This window comes from Cyprinus carpio, chromosome A8, assembly GCF_018340385.1.
Source record: "Cyprinus carpio isolate SPL01 chromosome A8, ASM1834038v1, whole genome shotgun sequence".
In the NCBI taxonomy this organism is placed as follows: domain Eukaryota; kingdom Metazoa; phylum Chordata; class Actinopteri; order Cypriniformes; family Cyprinidae; genus Cyprinus; species Cyprinus carpio.
The window spans coordinates 16,795,482-16,819,606 of record NC_056579.1 but is presented as its reverse complement, the minus strand read 5'-3'; the positions used below and the strand labels follow the sequence as shown (position 1 = coordinate 16,819,606).

At 36.0% G+C, this 24,125-nt stretch overlaps 1 protein-coding gene across 1 annotated transcript in view; it reads right to left on the bottom strand.

Annotated features, from left to right (window-relative positions):
- Positions 1–24,125, bottom strand: part of LOC109094951 (adhesion G-protein coupled receptor D1-like) — a 51,496-nt gene that overhangs the window by 4,052 nt on the left and 23,319 nt on the right. Inside the window, exons 15-25 of the mRNA XM_042763039.1 lie at positions 11,131–11,204; positions 9,605–9,728; positions 6,472–6,575; positions 6,139–6,250; positions 4,874–5,027; positions 1,532–1,598; positions 1,362–1,428; positions 1,181–1,272; positions 970–1,096; positions 706–747; positions 348–440 (exon numbers count right to left, since the gene is read on the bottom strand). Coding sequence (XP_042618973.1) covers positions 348–440; positions 706–747; positions 970–1,096; positions 1,181–1,272; positions 1,362–1,428; positions 1,532–1,598; positions 4,874–5,027; positions 6,139–6,250; positions 6,472–6,575; positions 9,605–9,728; positions 11,131–11,204 — 1,056 coding nt within the window. The remainder of the gene's footprint in view (positions 1–347; positions 441–705; positions 748–969; positions 1,097–1,180; positions 1,273–1,361; positions 1,429–1,531; positions 1,599–4,873; positions 5,028–6,138; positions 6,251–6,471; positions 6,576–9,604; positions 9,729–11,130; positions 11,205–24,125) is intronic.

The following is a 24,125-nucleotide window of genomic DNA, read 5'->3' as shown; positions in this document are numbered from 1 at the left end:
TGTACTTTAGTGTGTTATTTGATATTATAATTAAAGTTAGTTTTTAAATGTTCTAAATTGCAACTTCATTATTACAAATATATTTAAATACATGATATTGGAAGTTTTATTAGGAATGCCATTAAAGTATATTTTAATTGACCATAAATGCTTATTTGGCAGTACACTTTATCCACATTTCAAAATAACCTCAAGTTCTACTTCAGTGGGTCAAAAATGCAGTCTTAAGTTCAACTAACTGGATTTGATATACATTCAAGCTATAATGTGTTTTATTTCATTGTGCATAACATGCAATTAAGTGTGTATGTACAAATGTAAAAATGAAAAGAACTGGAATTACTCACTATGTCTGAGTTGAAAGGTTTGACGTTGATGTTGCGGATTGAGCTGCTGGTTAAAGTCCAAACTTTAGTTTTGTGTTTGAAAGCAGCCCTCACCTGTAGAGCAGTAACAAGACATGAAATCTGTTAACAAACATCATGATTTGCTTTGGTTTTAATATCAAAAGGAGATCTTAATAGTTTGAAAGCGTCTCTCTGTAAGTGCATTCATGTTATGCAGTATCAAATTAACATCACTAGATGGCGATCACACTTTAATTATATTATTTACACCAGCGTACTGTTAACTGCAGCTACGTCAGACATTTTCCCCTGACATACAGCACAGACTTCTGACACAGCTGCACAAACACACTCTTACCTCCGAGTTTAACAGACAGTGAAACAGGAATATGAAGAACCCCTATGAGGAATAAAAGAAAAACAACAGATAACACTAAATGCTGTGAAAGCGCTCCAATTCACATCTGCAAAAGTTCTTACAAGTCGGTCCAGGTCCAAAGACATTTCAAAAATTGTTATGTCCCATATTTTTTAAAGCTGTCATTATTTGGCGAAGGCGCTATTGACTTTGGAGGCTGTAAACCGAGTGAAATTGTAGTGTGACACACTAGTGATGCCTGACCTGTAGTGAGTTAAACACTGCAAACATGTACTGGAAAAGCAGGGAGTGGTCATTCACCGCCAGAACCCCAAATATCCACGATATGCCCAGGATGGGCAAGAGTACCGCCACTGCTTTAGTCGTAAGCCTAGAAAGACAAACACGCATATATATATATAAAAACCAAACGCATGATGTCTGATAACACAATCATGATAGCAGATAAACTCACTTAACAGAGTTGGCGTCTCCGTGAACCTTATAGTTCTCAGCGCTGATCCTGGATATGATCCGTGTCACAGCTATCAAAATGCCAATGTTCACCTGGACGGCAGAGATTACAACATTACAGGTGTTCCTTTCATGCTCACCTAATGTAGTGCATTTAATACACCTCATTAACAGCTGCTTACCATTATTACAAACAGAGCAGGGGCTACAAAAGCCCAAATCGCCCCATTCTTCAGAGACAGCCAGCAACTAATACAGGAAAGACAAAACAAGAGGGACAAATCACCTTTTCTCTTCAAACTGGACATCTGGTTACCATGTCATGACTTATGATGTTGTCATGGTAACTTACTTGCCATCCTCTCCATAGCTGTTTAGTGACGAGGTCATAGACACCACACATATGATGAAAGGACATCCTGAGTAAAGACGTGAACAGTTTTAGAGGGAGGTTTCAGAAGTTACAATTTCGTGCAGTGATAGCAGTGCCCTGATGTACTTAATTGAAAAATGCTTCAAACTTTTTTTCTTTTTCTAATTTATGTATAATTAATGTACACAGACTATTTAACAAAATTTTAATAACACATCTGTCACACTGCAGGATCATTTGAATGATTTGCTAAAAGCTAAATTTGGTTAAAAATAGTGAGAAACTCAAATATACAAATACACATACTAATAAATATCACATGGTTTATAATTTAATAAATAATGTTTTAAATATACTATTTCACATTTTACATGTATACAATAAATAAATAAATGAATTAATACAATTATTTAGAAACGATGTATTAAATTGATCAAAAGTGACAGGCTTTTACTTTGTTACTAAAGATTTCTATTTTAAATAAATTGCACTGTTTTCAACATTGATAATGATAAGAAATGTTTATTAAGCGCCAAATCAGGATATTCAGAATGATTTCTGAAGGATCATGTGAAACTGAAAACTGGAGCAATGATGCTAAAAATTCAGCTTAACCATCACAGGAATAAATTACATTTTAAAATATATTCAAATAGAAAACAGCTATTTTAAATTGTAACAATTCACAATATATACTATATACTGTACAGTACAAAGAGTTTATAGATTGGTAGTGTTGTCAAATCCCTCTCTCCTTCTCACCATATGTTTTTGTTATATGTGAATGACGTGCTAAAAGACAAATGTTTGTGGGAAAAAACCTGGAACGTTATTGGAGCTAAAAATACCTTGTTGTAAAACCTAGTGTAGAAGTTTTCAGATTATGTCGTAGGAACTAAAATAAGAACTTTTGGACTGTAGCCGGTTGTTTCGTGCCACCATAAATAAAGAGCAGTCTGGCGGTGCCAAAGGCTTTTAGAAAGGGAGTAGACTTCAGTCTGAAGTAATGACTTAAGTCTAACAAAGCCTGTTTTCTTCAAATACACTGAGCCTATCACCCCTGTCACTATGGATACAAATAAACATGTCTATTTATTCACTTTATCATGTAATAATGGAAAACACCTTTAGTTTTCATAATGCCAACTTTGCTTGTTCTAATAAAAGTGTATATTCATTTATTTCAAGGCCTCCTCTGGCAATGTCACTTTATGTGAAAAACAAAAAACAAAAGGCTGATTATAAACTGTTCCCAAAAGAGTGAAAGAGCACATGTTGTCTATTATCACATATGCACATCTGAGATCTGGTCAATTAATAACACAAACGGCATCATTAGCGATAACCCACTAAAGACTGCTAAGATTGAATGTCTTATAATCTACTGTCATCTCAGACAGACTGTAATGCACAAATGTCTTCTTTTCCTCCCCTTTTCAACAACACTGCTGCATCAGTGTTGGCTGAGGGAGGAGTGCTAATGCCTGCCGTGGGACAACCTCATTTGACTTGGGTTTGCGCATTACGCTGAATTGGGTCGTTTAAGGCAAATGAAACTGACCCGATGTTTTTCTTCTCAGCATGTGCGATTCTGTAAGTCAAGTCAAGCATGTCCGTGTGTGATGGAGTGTGTAGTTTATATGAATGTGTGTGTATACAGAGTGAAGAATTCACCAAAAAGCGCCACTGTATCTGTGATATTTCAGTGCAAAAACCTGCATCATATTCAAAAATAACCTTATCTCATTCAAAAATCTTTTCCAATGAAAAGGTTCCACGTAAAACATGGAAGCACATGAATTTGTTTATAACCTTATTCTAAATATTATGTATTTGGAGTATTTCAAATGAGGAATTTGTATCAAACACGCCCAGTCAATCTCCACATAAGGGATTTCCGATTATAAGGCCAACCAGAGTATGTGATTTTTGTGTATGTGTACCTCCAGTTGTTTGTAAATTTTTTCCTAAATGTGGAATAATTTCATATAAAAGTTATCGGTGAATCATGATTTGTTTGTGAAAATGTTTGTATGCAAATTTCACAAATTCGTGCAATAAGATTGTCTTTTCAGCTCAAGCCCTTCCTTTATATGTGACCCTGGACCACAAAACCAGTTTTAAAGGGATAGAGTCACCCAAAAATGAAAATTTGATGTTTATCTGCTTACCCCCAGGGCTTCCAAGATGTAGGCGACTTTTTTTGTTCAGTAGAACACAAACCAAGATTTTTAACTGAAACCGTCTATCACTCTTATAATGTAAGTGGATGGGAATCACGGCTAAAACATATAATAAAATAATAATAATAAAAAAAAAACATATACAAACAAAACCAAATTAAACCCTGCGTTTCGTGACGATACATTGATGTGTGAAGACACAAAATGATCGGTCTGTGCAAGAAACTGAACAGTATTTATATGTTTTTTTTAACTGTTAGAACTCTCCTGAGCAGCAGGCGGCCAGAGGCGTCTTCTTCTTCTTGCTTTTTGGCGGATCGAATGAACAGTAGTGCATTACCGCCAACTATCTCTCAAATGGACCATTGACACTCCTAACTGAGATTGCAGATAGTGTCAATGGTCCATTTGAGAGATAGGTGGCAGTAATGCACTCTGCAATCCGCCAAAAAGCAAGAAGAAGATGCCTCACGCACTTGCTGCTGAGAACGTGCTCATCAATGTATCGTCACAAGCCGCAGGGTTTAATTTGGTTTTGTTTGTGTATGTTTTCTTTTTAGTTTTATTGTATGTTTTAGCTGTGATTCCCATCCATTTACATTATAAGAGTGATAGACTGCAATGGTTTGAGTTAAAAATCTTTGTTTGTGTTCTACTGAAGAAACAAAGTCACCTACATCTTGGATGCCCTGGGGGTAAGCAGATAAACATCAAATTTTCATTTTTGGGTGAACTATCCCTTTAAGTCGCTGGGGTATATTCGTAACAATAGCCAAATATACATTGTATGGGTAAAAAAAAAACAGATTTTTCTTTTATGCCAAAAATCATTAGGATATTAAGTAAAGATCATGTTCCATGAAGATATTTTGTAAATTTCCTACTGCAAATATATAAATATATATATATATATATATATATATATATATATATATATATATATATATAAAAGGCCTGTGTGTGTCCCTTATTCTGTCTATTTTTCTATGAAAAACGACGACTGTTCCTTATTTTCCTTTTCTGAAGTTGGCAACCCTAGTGATGCCACAGAATGCCATTAAAGTATGCCAGATTGTGGTGGTCTGCTGCATTCTCCACACCTAGTGCTCAGAAGCAGTCTGCAAGATGTTGTACTCACCCCATCCGATTGCATAGTAATAAAAGTGTTTGCTGCCCTCTGACCCAAACACTTTGACCACCATGCTGTAGAGATGCAGCCCTTCCACCAGCATCCAGGCGAACGCACACAGGAAGAAGAAATGCAGCAATACAGCCATGATCTTACACGGGAGCTGGGAGAGAGAGGACACTTTCAGATCAGGACAAGCGTCTAGACAAAATGTACTGCACCGAAAACTGATCTACTTTGTGAATCTTAGCTAATGTAACACATGTTGTTAAAATAAACATATGGGCTCAGTGATCTCAACACTGACATAACCATAGCAAGATTTCAGCCAAGTCCTCAGACAGAGGAAGCACAATCAAATTAACGAAGTATCAAATGAATTTGTCTGTAATGCCGGAGGCATGTTAGGAGATAAGTGGAGTCATTGGATCTTTCCAGTTTATTAGATTTATTTTTGTAATGACAACATGCTGTTTCTGATACTGATGATGACATGATAATCACCATAGACAACAAACACAATCACATATTGTAAATGAGATGTTGACTTAATTCTATCATTTCATAAGCAAGCATTTTCCACCAATATTTGTGTGGATACTCTCACTTTTATAATAATAATAAAAAAAAATCGCTGTTTTTAGTGCAGAACTGTGCTCTACAGGGGTTATTATCATTAACTAAACTAAAACAATTTTGAATTATTATTTTTGAACTAAAACATTTTTGTTAATTAAAATAAAACAAAATATAAATATAAGATGGAAAACCTAAACATTTTCAGTTAGTTGCCAATGCAACATTTCTAAGTTGAATAAACTAAAATTACTAACAAGAAATAAAAACTACAACTGAACTACAATAAGTACAATTAGTAACGGAAAAAAAAAACAGTCAAATGCACTTAACAAAACTGACTAAAAATGTAACAAAAATGAAAATGAAAATTGAAAGTATAAAAAATAAATAAAAGCCATTTCAAATTATTAATAAAAATCTAATAGCACATAAATAACTTAATAATATAACAAGGATGACTTAAAAAGTATATAAATTAAGAAATTCTTATTAATATATTAAAATAATCTAAATGCAAAAAAGAAAAAAAAACCTTTCTATTTTCCCTATATAACTATTATTTATAGTTGAAGAACATACAGTTCTTATTATTATATTATCTGTTATAGTGTTGGACAACGGAGGGCCTTCTAGTCAAAATGGCTGAGAATCACTAAATTAAGATGAACCTGTGACAGAGAGTTAGATGGACTCACCGTGGCAGGATTGAAGCGGAAACTGATGAGCAGAAGGATTTGAGCGACTAAGATTGCAAATGCCAAGTTTGCATGAATATGGTAACGCTGATTACGGATGGTGCTAACAGACCTGAATGGACAGAAAAAAAAAAAAAAAAAAAACATATACATTTGAAATAGTAATGGTGCAGAAACATTAAACGATTTTAGTGTTTAATTCATTGAAATTGCAAGTTATTATATTTAATAAATGGAAATGAGAAATTTAGCCATGTGAATAAATTTTTTTTAACCATATTTAAATAGCAGATTAAAATCATGCACGTTCTCAGAGCATTGTGGGATACTTACGACAGGACAGCAAAGGTGACCAGTGTAATTGCCAGGCAGAAAATAGAGACAGAGCAGCCGATGTAGCTAATGGTGGACAGCGCCACTTGGTGGGCCTTTGAGAGCTGAAGTGGAGACAAATATGACAGCACAGGCAATGAGATGAGTTGGTCTAGTGTACAGCACTGAAGAGGGTTAAATGAAGAGGGTTAAATGAGTTGAAAACCCCAGACGTTACTACAAATATAAACACTGAATACCACAGCAACAATCCACTGATTGTAAAGTCAAAGGTTAGCGATGACCAGCTGTACTGGGATTGATGCTCCCATAATATTAAATGACTTGACAATTTCAAGATCATTTCATCAGAACAAACCTGCACGAGTCTGACAATCAATTAAATCATATCTTGGAACAAGTTTTTTTATTTTTTTATTTTTTTTTTTATATATAAAGAGAGAGCACTAACTATTCACAGACATTGTAGACCATCGGTTGAGAAAACAGTAACAGCCCCAGTCTTGCTTTACGAATAAAATATCTCTACATTCAGTCTCTCTTCACATTAATCCTAAATATTTCTCTTTTCTAGAACCTGTTATATGATATTGATCAAAAGATTTGGGTCAGTAATATATTTACTTAAGGAAATTAATACTTTTATTCAGAAATGATGCATTAAATTGATCAAAAGTGACAATAGAAATTACAATAGAATAGTTCTTTTAAATTGTCATATTTCTCAAAATTATTGTTTTTACTGTATTTCGATCGAATAAATGCAGCCTTGATGAGCATAAGATACTTCCTTCTAAAACATAAAAAAAAAAAATAATAATAATAATAATAAATATAAAATTAATTTATCGCATTTATCGTAGCTTACGATAAAGTCTCATTATTTACTTCTCGAAACATCAAAATGTGACATTATGGAGCCTTATGATTTGATACATGCTAGATAGCATGCTACACCTTATAAGCAACTTTAAGCATCTGTTGGTGAAGAGTGAACACATTTATTCCTGAGCATTCGTCAGGATATAGAGCTGTATTGTTACGGTTCCTCTGACCCAGTGCCAGTAATTGGTACTCAGTGTTGCGTCGGCACGCCGGACCCATCGGCAGTTGTTTTCCCCATAATTCTATTTCCGTGCGTGGGTTCGATTGTACATTAACTCCGCTTCCTGCCTTGTGATTATCGTGGGCCCAGAATATCGAGGATCTGCGGAGCGGTGGAGAAAGCACGATTTCCTCCAGGCTTGAAGTATTGAGGTGAGCCGCTAATTGAGGCCCCGGCAGAGGCGGGCTTTAGCATCAAAGCTCCAGAGGAGATGATTACATGACTGAGCGAGGACAGATTTTCTTAACAAACACATGCAGATGATCGACACAGAAGAGCCAAGCTGCACCTGGGTGCCTCGGTTTGGCTCGTGCAGGAATCTCGAAATGGCAATCTGCCTTTGTGTGAAGCAATACGTCTCTGATCTTCACAAACATGCCCCTACTTAGCGAGTAGTTGTTGCTGACAGGGTCTTTAGCCTGAGTTAAATTCACTCTTCAGCTTTCTTTAAATAAGTCAACAGGACAAGGGTTACCAAAATATCAAGCTGCGCCTGTCGTTCAGTATTTCAGGCAGATGTTATTTACAAGCTTTCTCTGACAAATGAATGGCCCAAACCCAGGCCACGGTCCTCGATCCACACAGCCACACTGTGACTCAAGACGCTTTCACACACAACTACAGGTTTCGAATGAACTAGAAACAAAATCCAGCACGTCACCCTTGGAGAAGTGTCTTAACCTCGTCCAAACTGTCTTCTCAGTTAAAGCTCCGCTGCTGATTTACTGAGAGTCTCGGCCAATCAAAACCTCAAGCCCTGCATGCTGCTGGCTCGCTGAAGACGAGAAACACAGTTAGCATCGCATTCATCGCAGTGCCTTGGTGTTTTCAGAGATCCCTGCTGGGAAATGACCTACATGCTCAATCAAGGAATCTTGAGAAATTCCACTAATGTCAGGGCTCGCTGCCAGTATTATATGTCCATTTTCTGGACATCTACAGATTACATAAGCTTCGTTAGTCAGACCGAATAAGTAGAGGAGTGGTTTACTGATTAGAATAATGTTGCAATATGGGGCTATAAAGTTAGATCATTCATCTCATGAGAAAAAAAACACAGGAAACATGGTCCTTTTTTTAAAATATTTTTTGAGCATATCATTCATTGGTTAGACTTACAGTCCAAGAGCGGGGTCAGTAAAAATTTTTTAAGCAATGTATTTATATACTTTTATTTAACAAGGATGCATTAAATTGATGCAAAGTGACTAATAATAACTAATAATTCAAAGAAATTATGCTCTTTTGCCATAAAAGGTGAATATGCCAAGACGTCTGCTTGTGCATATCTCTGTAAAGCAGGATTCAGTTCTCTTAATTGCATCAAAATTATAAATAACAGCAGTGAGGAAATTGCATGATTTCATTTAAAAGGGGTCGTTCAGACAGAATGCATTCCTGCATTCATAACAGATAGATGAAGCCTGATAAAACGGAGAAAATCACAGAGGTCTCAAGATGTGTTTTGTTTTTTTATGCTGAATGCTTGTTTTACTTGAAACGGAATCTTAAAATGGGGCTCTCATGGTGAAACTTTGCAGAATCAATACTGATGAAAGCGACTAAGCTGTAAAATGTGTTATTCCTAAGTTTGCAAAACTGTAAAAAAACAAAAACAAAAAAAAACAATATTAAAAAAAAGGAAAGTATATACACATCTGTTCAAAATTTTGGGTTCGGTAAGATTTTTAAATATTTTTCTCTATTTTTCTATTTTATAGAAAGTCTGAAAGGACAGCATTGATTTGAAATAGAAACATAAATTAATTTACTGTCACAGCAATCAATTTAATTCTCCATGGAGCATGTAGACATAATTGTGTAAAACCTAGAGACACACACACACACACACACACACACACACACACACACACACACAGAACACACACACACACAGAATGAGCTGTAAAGTTCTTGAATTATTTGAATGAACTTAATATTTTGCCAAAGCAAGCAAGACGAATGGTTATTCATCTATAGCACAAAATAAAACTGGCACCAGACAGAGTCACACTTAGAGTGCCTCACCTCCATGGGAACCACTTGCATAAGGATGGCGAAGTTTGTCAGATGGTTACACAAGCAAATAGAGAAGGACAGGTTTCCATCAGCTCTCACACACCCCTCGTTGGACCACACACCCTCTTTGGAGCTGAAACACACACATACATACAGGTTTAATTGAGCATTACAGTTGCTGGAGTTGTTCATTGTTTATACTGAAACCATACACATTCACACCCTCGCCCAGCGTTAATGGAATTACCAGCGAGTTATTAATCAAATCAGATCTTAACTAAATCAAATCTAATGCAAGATCCCATTAATCTCAGTGAGAGCAAATATTCCAGTTTCATCATTCCATTACAGATGCAGTCATTTATTAAATGCCCACATGGGAGAAAGAGCGAATGAGCACGATAAAGAATGAGAGAAAGAGAAGACAAAAGACGAAAGGCTCTCACTCCAAATTAAACATGCTCTATTTCAAATTATTCACATTTTTCACATGATCCTAAAAATTGGCTTCATTTATTGCCTTTAAGTGATTTTTTTGGGCATAGCTATAATAGTATAAAATTGCTTTTTATTAAAAACAGACTTTCATAATTTCTAAATGACATGTTTGAATGATGAATTGGAAGAAAGACAGAACGATTTAGACTGCAAGAAAAATTACACGACTGCAAATTCCATTCTTTAAATAGTCAAAATGTAAATGTTTAAATTGCTGGAAATTACAATTTAGATGTGCTAAATGTATAACCATTAACTATTTCTTGGCCCTTACATAGGTAATGGGATAACAGTGGAACATAAATATAAGACACACATTGATATATTAAAGCACTTCCTGACAAGCTTTAACAGGAAATGTGAAATGAGGCACTAAAAATGACAGATGGAGAGCGATAGATGGGCGAGAGAGAATATACAGGAAGGACTGCATAAATATTCGTGAACAGTGACATTGAGGGTGAAAGCTGGGACTCAAAGAGAAATATAAAAGACCATAAAAATATCTAAAAATGTAAACATGAGTCCCACACTGCAATCTTAATAGTTTTAACAGAAAAAGTATGTAAAAAAAAAAAGCTAACAAAAATCGGTTAATTGGATAAGACTTTTATATTAAAGTAATGTTAAAACGCATTAAGTTACAATGCATTAAATGCATTGAGTTTCTAACAAGTAACAACATGAAAAAATAAAATAAAATTATAATTTTCAGTAAAAAAAAAAGACATTCTCTGAAGTCACCATCACGTTCAGCTTTATATTTGATTTAAATAGTTATTATTTAAATTAAATATTGTTTTTTGTTATTATGTTGGTTAACAGTTTATTTTTAAAAATACACAACAGGTTTTAATAGTTCAAGAAATTTGGAATATTAACATCATGTTGAGTAAGAAAAAAAACATACAAGCACCAAAACGGCATCCCATAATGCCTGTCACTCAGTGAATGACGGGCAATATTACATTTTTGGCTATATAAATATAAATCAACATTTGTGTGCATTAGTACATATTTGAATCTGTGTAACCCACCTGTAGTCCAGGAAGGCGCAGTACAGGAACACTTTATTACTTTGGTTTAAGGCCTGGAGCTGCTGTTCTTTACTCTGAAAGAGTACACAGTAAGCATCAATGAACTGTATATATATATCGTAACACAGTAAAGTCCTTCTCTGACTGCTGCAGTATCAGTGGTGCAATACCGCTAAATATATCAATAGGTAAGATTTCATAACAATCACACATATATGCACAGTCCTTTCAAATAAATATATACACTCAGAAACAAGAACGCTTTTCATTTCTTTTCATTAATCAGACTCTCAGAACATCCATGACTGCATGAAGGACTATATCAGGATGGAGTAAAGAACAGACCCAATATTCCAGACAGGAATGGAAACAAGCTGGTAAAGTGGATGAAGGATGTTCGGAAACTGCTCAGAAACTTCCTCTAGGATATCATCCAGAGAGAATCGGGAGAACAAAACAACCCTGAACATTCAAAATGTGAACCAGTTTTGGCTGCGTTTGACAGCAGATAGAAATAAAGATAGAGTATCATTATTAATGTGGTGAGTTTTGAGGAACACTCAGGATGACAAGTTAAACGATAACATGACAGTGTTTTTAAGATTCTACAGGTCCTTCTCAAAAAATTAGCATATTGTGAAAAAGTTCATTATTTTCCATAATGTAATGATAAAAATTAAACTTTCATATATTTTAGATTCATTGCACACCAACTGAAATATTCAGGTCTTTTATTGTTTTAATACGAATACTCAAAAGTTTGGCATACAGCTCATGAAAACCCAAAATTCCTATCTCAAAAAATTAGCATATCATGAAAAGGTTCTCTAAACGAGCTATTAACCTAATCATCTGAATCAACTAATTAACTGTAAACACCTGCAAAAGATTCCTGAGGCTTTTAAAAACTCCCAGCCTGGTTTTCATTACTCAAAACCGCAATCATGGGTAAGATAGCCGACCTGACTGCTGTCCAGAAGGCCATCATTGACACCCTCAAGCGAGAGGGTAAGATACAGAAAGAAATTTCTGAACGAATCAGGCTGTTCCAAAGTGCTGTATCAAGGCACCTCAGTGGGAAGTCTGTGGGAAGGAAAAAGTGTGGCAAAAAACGCTGCACAACGAGAAGAGGTGACCGGACCCTGAGGAAGATTGTGGAGAAGGACCGATTCCAGACCTTGGGGGACCTGCGGAAGCAGTGGACTGAGTCTGGAGTAGAAACATCCATAGCCACCGTGCACAGGCGTGTGCTTTTGTACCAGAAAACAGCGGCAGAAGCGCCTGACCTGGGCTACAGAGAAGCAGCACTGGACTGTTGCTCAGTGGTCCAAAGTACTTTTTTTCGGATGAAAGCAAATTTTGCATGTCATTCGGAAATCAAGGTGCCAGAGTCTGGAGGAAGACTGGGGAGAAGGAAATGCCAAAATGCCTGAAGTCCAGTGTCAAGTACCCATAGTCAGTGATGGTCTGGGGTGCCATGTCAGCTGCTGGTGTTGGTCCACTGTGTTTTATCAAGGGCAGGGTCAATGCAGCTAGCTATCAGGAGATTTTGGAGCACTTCATGCTTCCATCTGCTGAAAAGCTTTATGGAGATGATGATTTAAATTTTTCAGCACGACCTGGCACCTGCTCACAGTGCCAAAACCACTGGTAAATGGTTTACTGACCATGGTATTACTGTGCTCAATTGGCCTGCCAACTCTCTTGACCTGAACCCCATAGAGAATCTGTGGGATATTGTGAAGAGAAAGTTGAGAGATGCAAGACCCAACACTCTGGATGAGCTTAAGGCCGCTATCGAAGCATCCTGGGCCTCCATAACACCTCAGCAGTGCCACAGGCTGATTGCCTCCATGCCACGCCGCATTGAAGCAGTCATTTCTGCAAAAGGATTCCCGACCAAGTATTGAGTGCATAACTGAACATAAATTATTTGAAGGTTGACTTTTTTTTGTATTAAAAACACCTTTCTTTTATTGGGTCGGATGAAATATGCTAATATTTTGAGATAGGAATTTTGGGTTTTTCATGAGCTGTATGCCAAAATCATCAGTATTAAAACAATAAAAGACCTGAACTATTTCAGTTGGTGTGCAATGAATCTAAAATATATGAAAGTTTAATTTTTATCATTACATTATGGAAAATAATGAACTTTTTCACAATATGCTAATTTTTTGAGAAGGACCTGTATAATGGTTTTTATTTTAAGTTAAGTTTTAACTATAATAACCCTGACTGACAGGACTCTTAACCGCCACAACAAATTATTTGGTCAGAATAAACATAGTTTGTGGCATTTACCAAATCTCTATGGCTGTGAACTGAACCTGTTTATTAATTTAAGGTGGTTTAACTAATAATATAATATAATAATATACTATTGTTGTTGTGTTATTATGGTGGTTATCAGTATATTTTAAAGGACACCATCACAACATGTCAATGTTTAAAACATTTCCTACTATTTTTCAGGTTTTTCTGCATAGCCACAAGTGTATATATATATATATCCACTTGTATAGAACACCAATTAATTTGCAATTTCGGAGTAATAATTGTTTCTACACCAATTTTTGTTGGGCAGTTTTGCGTCAGAATAGAATATTTCACAAGACAAAAGTCTAAGTGCAAGCAGATGGAAAGTTTGAGCCATACTGACAGGGACAAGACAGGATGTGTAATGAGCAGAGTAGAGCGGCTCTGGGTGCGGTTCTCCTCTGCACTCCCAAAAGTTTCTCACTTTCACTCGCTTACACTTCTCTTTCAGAGTCTATTGCCATCCCACTCTCTCTCTCTAGGCCAAAATCTCATTACTAAAAAAAGCAGGTAATTTTTACAGCTCCTTCAGCAAGTCTTTCTCTCTCTCCAGTCAAATGAACACAGATGAGGTTGGCTTGGTGTTTGCGGCTCCCCCCTGCCCCGCAGCGCTCGGCACTTGCCAGAGAAGTGTGAAAGCACTCCAACACTTTATTAACAACAAAGGACTTGCAAAAGAGCATGCAGTATTGGAGGAGCTCTCTTTCTAACCTATCTAAAGACAGAAAGAACGAAATCACACTTAAAATACCCGCAAAAACACAGGTAGGTCATTAAGTAGATTTTTTTTTTTTTAATTAGAAATGAACCACAAGCTTGTTCAGTACAGGTTTGGAAGGAGTCTTCAAACTTTTATAGCCAGTGAGAACTGTACTGGTAAAACTCATCGTAGGGGTTAAATGTTGGCTAGATGTTAAGTAACCTTTGATTTTTGGGGGTGCTTGAGGTATTTAACAGCTGCTATGACATCATTCTCACCGGCCTATCAGATGGCAGCAGGCTGAGTAATCACACATCAGGTCTATTCAGAGAGCCTGAGTGACATGTGCTCATAATTAAGCAGAAAACACTCATCCCTGTCATGCTGATGGAATGGTTTACACGGTCAACATCGCCAACTGGTGCGTCAGTTTCTCTCCTGATTGGATAACGTTTAATTCTAAGGGTATGCGAGCCTCTGTATGGCGCCCAGAGGAATGTGGAGAATGACCATAATGTGAATATGGATCAACATTCTGGATGAAACTGATGGTTTGGGACAACATTTGAGGATCATAAGGCATGTATGATGGGTTTGGATTTGTTTTTTTGGTTTGTTAAGGGTTTATAATTTATAAATAGTCAAAATTATTGATTATTGTAGTTTCTGATTTAGCCAGGCTCTCATCTCTTTTGTCAAAATATGAGACTTCTTCCACCAGAATGTGCCAGAAGTTAATAGAAAACAACCTCACAGCTTTGCTCTATTTGGGTCTTTTTCAAAGTTCCCCTGAAAGCTTCATGTGGGTGCCAAACTTCCTCACACTTCACACCCAAGTGAGTGATCTCTCCATCCGCGTCACTTTTTGTTGGGGACCGTTTGAGGGTAGGAGGTACACAGATGTGCTGGCTGTAACATTGAATCTAATCTAATCTAATCTAATCAAATCATAACATGGCAAAGGCTTAGCTCATGAATATTTTTTAAAATACACTGAATTTTTTTTTTCATTTATCCAATTAAAAAAAATTAGGGTAATGATTCACATCTATATTTTTTTAATACACTGAATTTTTTTTTTAATTTTTCCAATTAAGTTATTTATTTTTCATTGGCTCAAGCTAAAAAAGTATATATATTTTTTTAAATGGATGAATGAAACATTTTTTTTTTCAGTGTATAATTTAACATAAATATTTAATTAATACCCCTACCATTAACACTACCTTTCAAAAGTTTAGGGTTTGTAAAATTCTTACAATTTTTTTTATTATTATTTTATTACTTTTTTTTGTTGTTGTTTTGTTTTCAATTTTATGCTCACCAAGGCTGCATTTATTTGATCAAAATACACAGTTAAAACAATAATATTGTGAAATACTATTATTTTAAATAACTTTTTTCTATTTTTTTTTTTTTTTTTTTAAAATGTAATTTATTCCCATGGTAAAAAGCTGAAATTTCAGCAACTGCTCAAATATTAGAATGATTTCTAATGTTTTTTTTTTTTACTATAAATGTGGAAAACAGAACAACAAAATGTTGCTGCTTAATATTTTTGTGTACATACAGCTTTTTTTTTTTTTGGATTCTTTGATTAATAGAATTTTATAGAAACATTATAAATGTCTTTATTTAATTTAATGTATTGTTGCTGAATAAAAGTATTAATTTGTTCTTAAAAAATCATATTGATCCCAAACTTTTGACAGGTGCTGTATAATAGGTAATAGTATTATCAGCAATATTCTAGCAGTACATAGTATATTATGATATTCAAATACTTAAAAAATAATTGAAACAACAGCACATTAAATACTTTTAAAAATAAAGCTAAGTTCTCATTGCACTGTGACTTAAGTAGTCTTGCTGACCTATTCATGCACTCAAATAAACTGCCACTTTTGTAACATTTCAGCTTTAAATTTGAGAGATATGGGGTTCTCATCTGCCCCTAGGCCTACATTTATCAACATAATTTATAACTTTACCATAAAAAAGCAATAACAGTGGGTAGTATTGTTTCTATACTTTTGGGACAGTACCCTTGATGCCTGACTTTTATGACTAACCCACTGACTAACTGAAGGAAAAACTGAGCTCTAGCAGTACAATAAAGTCTATATTTCATTTATGCAACACAAGACCAAGCCTACAGAATTTCCCAAGTGTTAAAAGAGCAGTTAAATAGCAGTCTGTTCTCTCAGAAAAAGCAGTCAAAAAGCTGTTCAAATGTCTCATATGCTATATTCTTCTGGATCAGTAAGATTTTTATTAGTTCAATAAAGTAAATTAGGAAAACACTCAGGTTTGGCATAACATTTTTTGATGGACTGTGCTTTTAAATACTTCTTATTCACATAATGTCTCTCTTTTTTCTTCAAACACATACGCAAAAGCACATGTTGGGAATGGCCTGCTAAACATCTCCTCACACATTCTCTCTGATTGAGACCAAACCCTGTTACACACCATATGAAACATGCTGCCGTTGGTTTCTTGAGGTATGCTGGTTTATGGCACTGCACTTGGGTATATTTAAAGAACTTCTCAATCTAAATAAAGCCTGGCTGGGCTAAATTTAAAATCCCAGAGGAGCGTAGTCCAAGCTTAACACAGAAGATAAATGGTGAAAAGTAAATGTAGGTTTTCGGTGTCTCTTCTGTTCTATTCACAGGCTCTGTAATTACATACATCTATGGACAGGCTGGGCTGTAATTTAGAGCAGCTGCTTCTGTAGACAAAGAATAATGTACTTGCAAAGTCACTGAAAATGTAGAGATCTGTTCCATCAGAAACTTGGAAATGAGACAGGAACAGAAAATATCACAAGCCAGATCTGAACCAGTGTTACCCAAGTAAGCATGGATCACTGTGTAGGAGAGCTAACTACAAACTTTAATCTGATTCTCACAAAATCACAATCAGGCCCATGTCACACAGCTAAATTTAGCTTCAATATATGCTATTGTGATCACTTTATACTTGGCTATTCTTGATCATGGCCTATGATAAACCATGAGAAAAGTTCCTGCCCACGAACAGTGACATAAACAGAGATATAACAATTGCACTGACCAAAATAGTGTTATTTTGACCTATCTATACCACTTTTAAATCATTTTCCCTTTGTTTTGCCACAAAATGTTTAATCTTTATGGATCTGGGTCATTTAAAATGTTAAAAACTGGAGATTTCAAGTAACGGGTCTTGTTTTTTGTCAGCTATGAATAAAAATCAGAATCATTAGCATGAGAAACACTTTAAGAGACAGCGCATTTCAAAAGTTAATAAGTGCATGTGCATCTTTATAAATATCCCTACATGCATGCGATGAGACTCGGCTGACGTTGGCAAGACTGAGGCTGTATAACATCAGCCCTGCGTGGTGAGAGGAGAAACCCAGAACGAGGTCAGCCAGTTGTCGGACATCCTCCGGATCTCTGGAAAAAGCTAGGAAATGGTTGAAGCCTCTGTGGAACACTAAAACCTGGATCCAGTCAAGGCTACATATGCAGAGGAACGTGCTCAGGTGATCGTGTGGGGACATTTTAAAAGCTTAGTGGTATTTCTATCTATTACAAGCCTGTTTTCTTCAAGATTTAACTATTAGAGTAACAAGGCAAGGCAGAACTAACAGTTTAAAGACAAAATTTGCATGCATTTTAGAGTACAAGAGTGGCAAAGGGAAAGAAAGAGAGAGATATGGAGAGGGAAAAAAGGGGGAGGCCACACAATCCGCAGCCGTTGGCTACAACAGGATCGCTTGAGCCAGACCATCTGCTATAGATTATATTGATTCATCTGTGAAAGCATGAGAGAGGGAGGGGAAATAAAGACAGAGGGGGACGCCAGACCAACTTAAAGACACATTCAAAGAAAGACTGGAGAAGAATGAGTGACTGAGTGAGTAGCTGGGTTTCCATGCAAAGTTGCAAATTTTACTTATGCGCAAAATTGGAATATCACACAAAACATTTGCGAACAAGCACTGTTTCCATCCAACGAGTCATAGAGGAAAAAATCATCACTTCCTGATAAATTGGCACTATACATCACTAAGAAAAGTAGGAGAAGCTACTGAATATAATCATTTTTATATATAATAAATTACTTGCACCTCAGAATGAGTAGACGAAACACAATGAATGTGGTTATTGCTTTCGGAGGTGGATGCTGCTGTTTGGGAACGAAGTCGCTTAAAAGTTCTGGGAGGCAATTATACAGAAATACTTTGATGACAAACTTTGCTCTGACATTTCCGAATGACCATAACAACATTTCAGATGCTATAGAATGGGGTCCGCTGGTTAGTCAGGATTTACCATCCCATAGTGCAGAGTCACATGACTTTTTTGATGCACTTGGAGGAATTTATTCGCAAAATGCATTTCCATCTCCCATTATTTGCATTAACCCTTTTTCACACTAGTCAAAAACCACCTCAAGTGAGCGTAAAAACTTTTTTTGCGAATAAAGGCATTTTTATTTGAAATTCAGCATTTCCATCACTCGATTCTGATGCGATACTTCAAAATGCGCATAAAAGCAGGGTGATGGAAACCCAGCTACTGTCTGAATAAATGAGTGAACGAGTGAATCAATGAGTGAGCGAAAGAGTGATTTCCACAAAAATATGAAGCAGCACACCTGTTTTAAACATATATATAAATATATATGTAGTGAAGTGAAGTGACGTGACATACAGCCAAGTATGGTGACCCATACTCAGAATTTGTGCTCTGCATTTAACCCATCCAAAGTGCACACACACACCATGAACACACACCTGGAGCAGTTGGCAGCCATTTATGCTGCGGTGCCCGGGGAGCAGTTGGGGGTTCAGTGCCTTGCTCAAGGGCACCTCAGTCATGGTATTGCCATTAGGCCATGACTTCCCCAAATGTATGTGTGTGTGTATATATAGGGGTGTAACTGTACGCATATTTGTAGCCAAAATTTTCGGTACAGGTCTTTTGGTTCGGTATGCATGTGTACAGAACAAATACAGCATTGTTTTAACGAGCAGAACTTCATTGGAAATTTCCAGTTTCATATATTGTTACTTTTGATAATAAACAAAGTCTCATCTTTAAAATGATGTCCTTCTTTTTAGGAAATTCAAACAATAAATGCAGTTTTGACACTCTTTGATGTGGCACGACAGATCGTTGTATAAACACCTGAGTTTAAATGGCACTGAGTGAGTCAAATGAGTCAAAAGAGTGAGCGTGATCATCCTTTATTACAAGTTTTAACACGAAATAAACATGAATGAACATCTCATGCCTCACGTAATCAATCAGTGTTTCAACCGCGGAAAGACGTCAGTAAAACAGCTTGTAAACAAAATGTCAGGTAGCATGTCATTTAGGCTACCTCAGGCAGTCATCAATGTCCACAGCTCATCAGTGTGGTATAAATGAAGTCTACAGAAGAGCATTCACTCATTATATTTTACCTGTTAGTGATGTCTTAATTATTTATTGTTTAAATAAATCTGTTATGAAACGAGTTGTAAATGAATATATTTCAATAATTAGAATTTTTATAATTTAGAAGTTAATTAAATAACTGCATTATGTGCAATTTACATGTTTGCATACATTTTTTTTAAGTTGAGTGGTAGCTTGTTATATATATATATATAAATAGTAATTAAATTTAAAGGGGTCATATGATGCGATTTCAATTTTTCCTTTCTCTTTGGAGTGTTACAAGCTCTTGGTGCATAAAGAAGATCTGTAAAGTTGCAAAGACTAAAGTCTCAAATCCAAAGAGATATTCTTTATAAAAGTTAAGACTTGTCCACGCCCTCCTAAAATGGCTCATTTAAACACGCCCCCACATATACGTCAAATGTTCGTGCAAAGAAAGAAGGTGTAACTTTTATTTTCACTGTAGTATTGTTGTTGCCGCCATGTTGTGGAGACACTGTGTTTCGTTGTGAAAACGAAAATACTTTGTTTGGCCTTCCAAAAGAGGACGATATCTGCTTTGTCATGCCTACAGCTGATCCGTGCTGGTCGCTGAGGAAATACATCAACTTCACACTGTGGATCGCCAGATTGGCTTTCACCGTGGACAAAGCGGAGTCCAGCCTGGGGTCGTCACATATGTCCGCCAGCCTTGACGTTCTCTAACCAGCCGGCTGTTCCTCACTCAAGCCAGCAGTGTGTGACGCTGTGTGATGCATTTTATGAAGGACTGTTTCCTGAACCTGCAGAATAGCCTACAATGGGTCTGTGCTCAAAGGCTGTTCTATAAAGTGAGTCCTTTGCAAGGACAGTCTGGCACTTCTGACTCGCAGCCTGTAAGTACATGTTTTATATTTAAAGAATTTGCCACTGATGATTCAAACGCTAGTTTTGAGCAGTGTAGAGTAGCGCTTGTTGTTTGTCATTTCTCCGATCACAAATGCAGACATGGTTTTATGTTTATGCAGCACGATACGCAAAGCAACATATAAAAACACAGTATAAGTCAATATAATCAGTAATTATGTCCCTACTGGATGCATCAAATGCCTCGTTTGTAATGGGTTTTATTGGTTTTGTCTGGTCATGCCAGGAGATGGCATCACAGTATGTTAAGGGGCGTAACATTTCCGTCACACGCTTGAGGTATTCGGCCAATCACAACACACTAGATAGCTGGCCAATCACAGCACTCCTCGCTTTTCAGAACGATAAGCTTTGTAAAAATCGATGCGTTTCAGAAAGGGAGGGCATAGAGGAGATAATGTACATTATGTGGAAAATAATGTTTTTTTTTTTTTTTACTTAACCACATAAACACATTGCATTACACCAAATACACAACATAATGTTCTTTTTAGAAATATTATGTGACCTTTTTGTGTGTGGTCTGTAACTGTAACCTTTATAGTAGGCCTAATGTAAAAGGGCTCACTATAGTTTAGATTCTAAACTATAGTGAGCTCTAACTTTAGAGCTGGGGGTAGATTTTTATGCATAAGAAAATTTTAATTATAACTGAATTTATTTAAAGAAGAAGTTTTTCCACCTGCTGAACCAAAACTCAACCGTGACGGCAAAACTGAGGTAAGTACCGAACTGTCATGTTTGTGTACCGTTACGTCCCTAATATATATATATATATATATATATATATATATATATATATATATATATATATATATATATATATATATAATATATATATATATATATATATATTTTAAAGGGATAGTTCGCCCGAAAATGAAAATTACTCACCCTCAAGCCATCCTAGGTGTAGGCTATATGACTTTCTTCTTTCAGACGAAAGTTACATTAAATAATGTCCTGGCTCTTCCAAGCTTTATAATGGCAGAATGGTGGTCAGGATTTTGAAGCAAAGTAAAGTGCATTCATCCATCATAAAAAGTACTCCACACAGCTCCAGGGGATTAATAAAGGGCTTCTGAAGCAAATTGATGTGTGACATCCTACATCATCCGCTGGAACGCCACTCTCTTATGTACGCACATACAACAGTTAGCGAATACTATAGAGATTACGGTTTATAAAGTTTTAAATATGAATAATTGTCTTACACAAATGCATTGATTCACTTCTGAAAGCGTTTATTAACCCCTTGGAGCCGTGTGGAGCGCTTTTTATGATGGATGGATGCATTTTATTAAACTTCAAAATCTCAACACCCATTCACTGCCATTATAAGGCTTGGAAGAGCCAGGACATTTTTTTTTTAAACTCAGTATGATAGTATTCATCTGAAAGAAGAAAGTCATATACACCTAGGATGGTTTGAGGGTGAGTAAATCATGGGGTAATTTTCATTTTTGGGTGAACTATCCCTTTAAGCATTTAATCAGCAAATTAGAATGATTTCTGAATGATCATGTGACACTAAAGACTGCAGTAATGGCCACTGAAAATTCAGCTTTCCATCGCAGGTATAAATTACATTTAAAAGTATATTAAAATAGAAAACAGTTCTTTAAATTGTAATAATATTTCACAATAATACTATCCTAATCACCCATAGCCTAAATAGTCTCTTATTTTTTAAATAGGGAAATTAGTTTGGCAGTACTGCTCAGTAACTTGCAAAACAGTCTTTAATTTTTTCCACTGAATGAAATCAGGCAGCGAATGAGGGAATCAATGAGTGGGTTAGCGAATGAGTGACTGAATGAATAAGGGGGTGAGTGAATATGTGGATGAATGAATAAGTGAATTTGAGTGAATGTGCAAGTAACTGAACAAGTAAAGGATTGAAGTAAGTGAATGAGTGACTCAGAAGAGTCTTTAAGTTAGTACTGAAAATTGTGTGAGCGAAGGAGGGTGTAAGCAGGCACTTGAATGAGTGAGTGAGTTCAAACAGGAACTGGGTGTGTGAGTTATAAAAAATGTCTGGCGGTGAGCACTGCTCATTATTGTACCTTTAAAAACCCCAAATGTACTATGTAGACAACAAAAGTACTCAGTCATCCATCAAAATGTGTGTCAGAAATGGTGAGATTTTTTACAAGTTGTTATGCCACTAGGGCTGTGTGAATCTGTCATTATATATGAACCACAGCGGAAATACTTTCTGGACTAAAACTGCTTGTGGTTTAGTAATTCACCCATTAACATCTTTACTGGACACAAAACCACATTCACATGAACACAGCACAATGGATGATTACATTGTCCAGGCTACTTCATATACACATTGAATTTGGAGGTTTGTTGTATTAAAATTAATAAACAGCCTCTGGTAATGTCTTTGGTTAGTGTAAACATACGTGCAATTACAGTACACGCTCACACACAGTGCGACAGACGCACACTCGCACTCAGTATGAGTGGCCTCTGTTTCGTGTCTGCTCCGCTGAAGCTTTATTAGGTTGTAAAGGCAGAGAGAGCTTGTCAGAAATCTTTTTTTAATCCTCTTGATTTCAACACTGAGCATCGCCAGCATTCCTCATGAAATCACTCTTTCCATTTGTTCACCTCGTGCCAGTGAGAGACCAGACAGGTGAGGAGTGGAGAGCGAAGAAAAGGAGAAAAGAGATGGAGAAAAATGATTGCTGCTTTTAGTTTCTCGATTGTTGCTTAGGTTGCAGTCTTTGTAGTTTAGGGATGGGTCAGGATGTTTAACCAGCCATCCAACAACTGCTTAGCTTTAATATTTTAGTGGCAGTGCTTTGAAGCGTAAAACACTTGACTAGTCTAATGACTAGACATTCAAACAACGCCTTAAACAGTTGATTTTGAAAATATGTAGCTTTGCAAATCTCCAGTGTATTTCAAAGGCAATAAACCAACATCAAATCTCGCTCTGATCACAGGGGGAATTTACTGTTAGAAGCAGCGACAACTTCCAAACAACCACAGACAACTTAAAATTAATTCACTAATGTTTAACCATTAGTAGAATCAACATGTAGTTGAATCATTCTACCTAACAAGGTATTGGCTAAAACACAACACAGAGACCATTATCTTAAACAGTCTTATCACTGTACTCCATCACAGATGCAGTGACAGATTATTGATCTAGAGATTCAGCTCACATACATTACTCAAGAAACACTGGCCTGACACTAATAGCTCTGTTCTGAAAGCCAGTGCCCCAGGATTAATTAAACAATCACTCAAACTATGACCAAAGGACATTAAAATGTCTGACTAATGTGTAGCACAGACATGCAAAAAAAAAAAAAATATATATATATATATATATATATATATATATATATATATATATATATATATATATATCAGTGGCTAATGTTAACTGTTTGGTTACCAGAATTCAGCAGAGGAAACTTCATACAAGGTTTGAAACAAATGGAGGGTGAGCAAATGATGACAGAATTTTCATTTTTGGGTAAACTATCCCTTTTAGCATGTTTCTGGATTTACTCTTTTAGCAGGCTCCTTTTAGTCAGCATAATGATCTTTTGTACAAAGACACATTTCCATCAACAAACATCACCGAAATAAACATCTCTCACAAA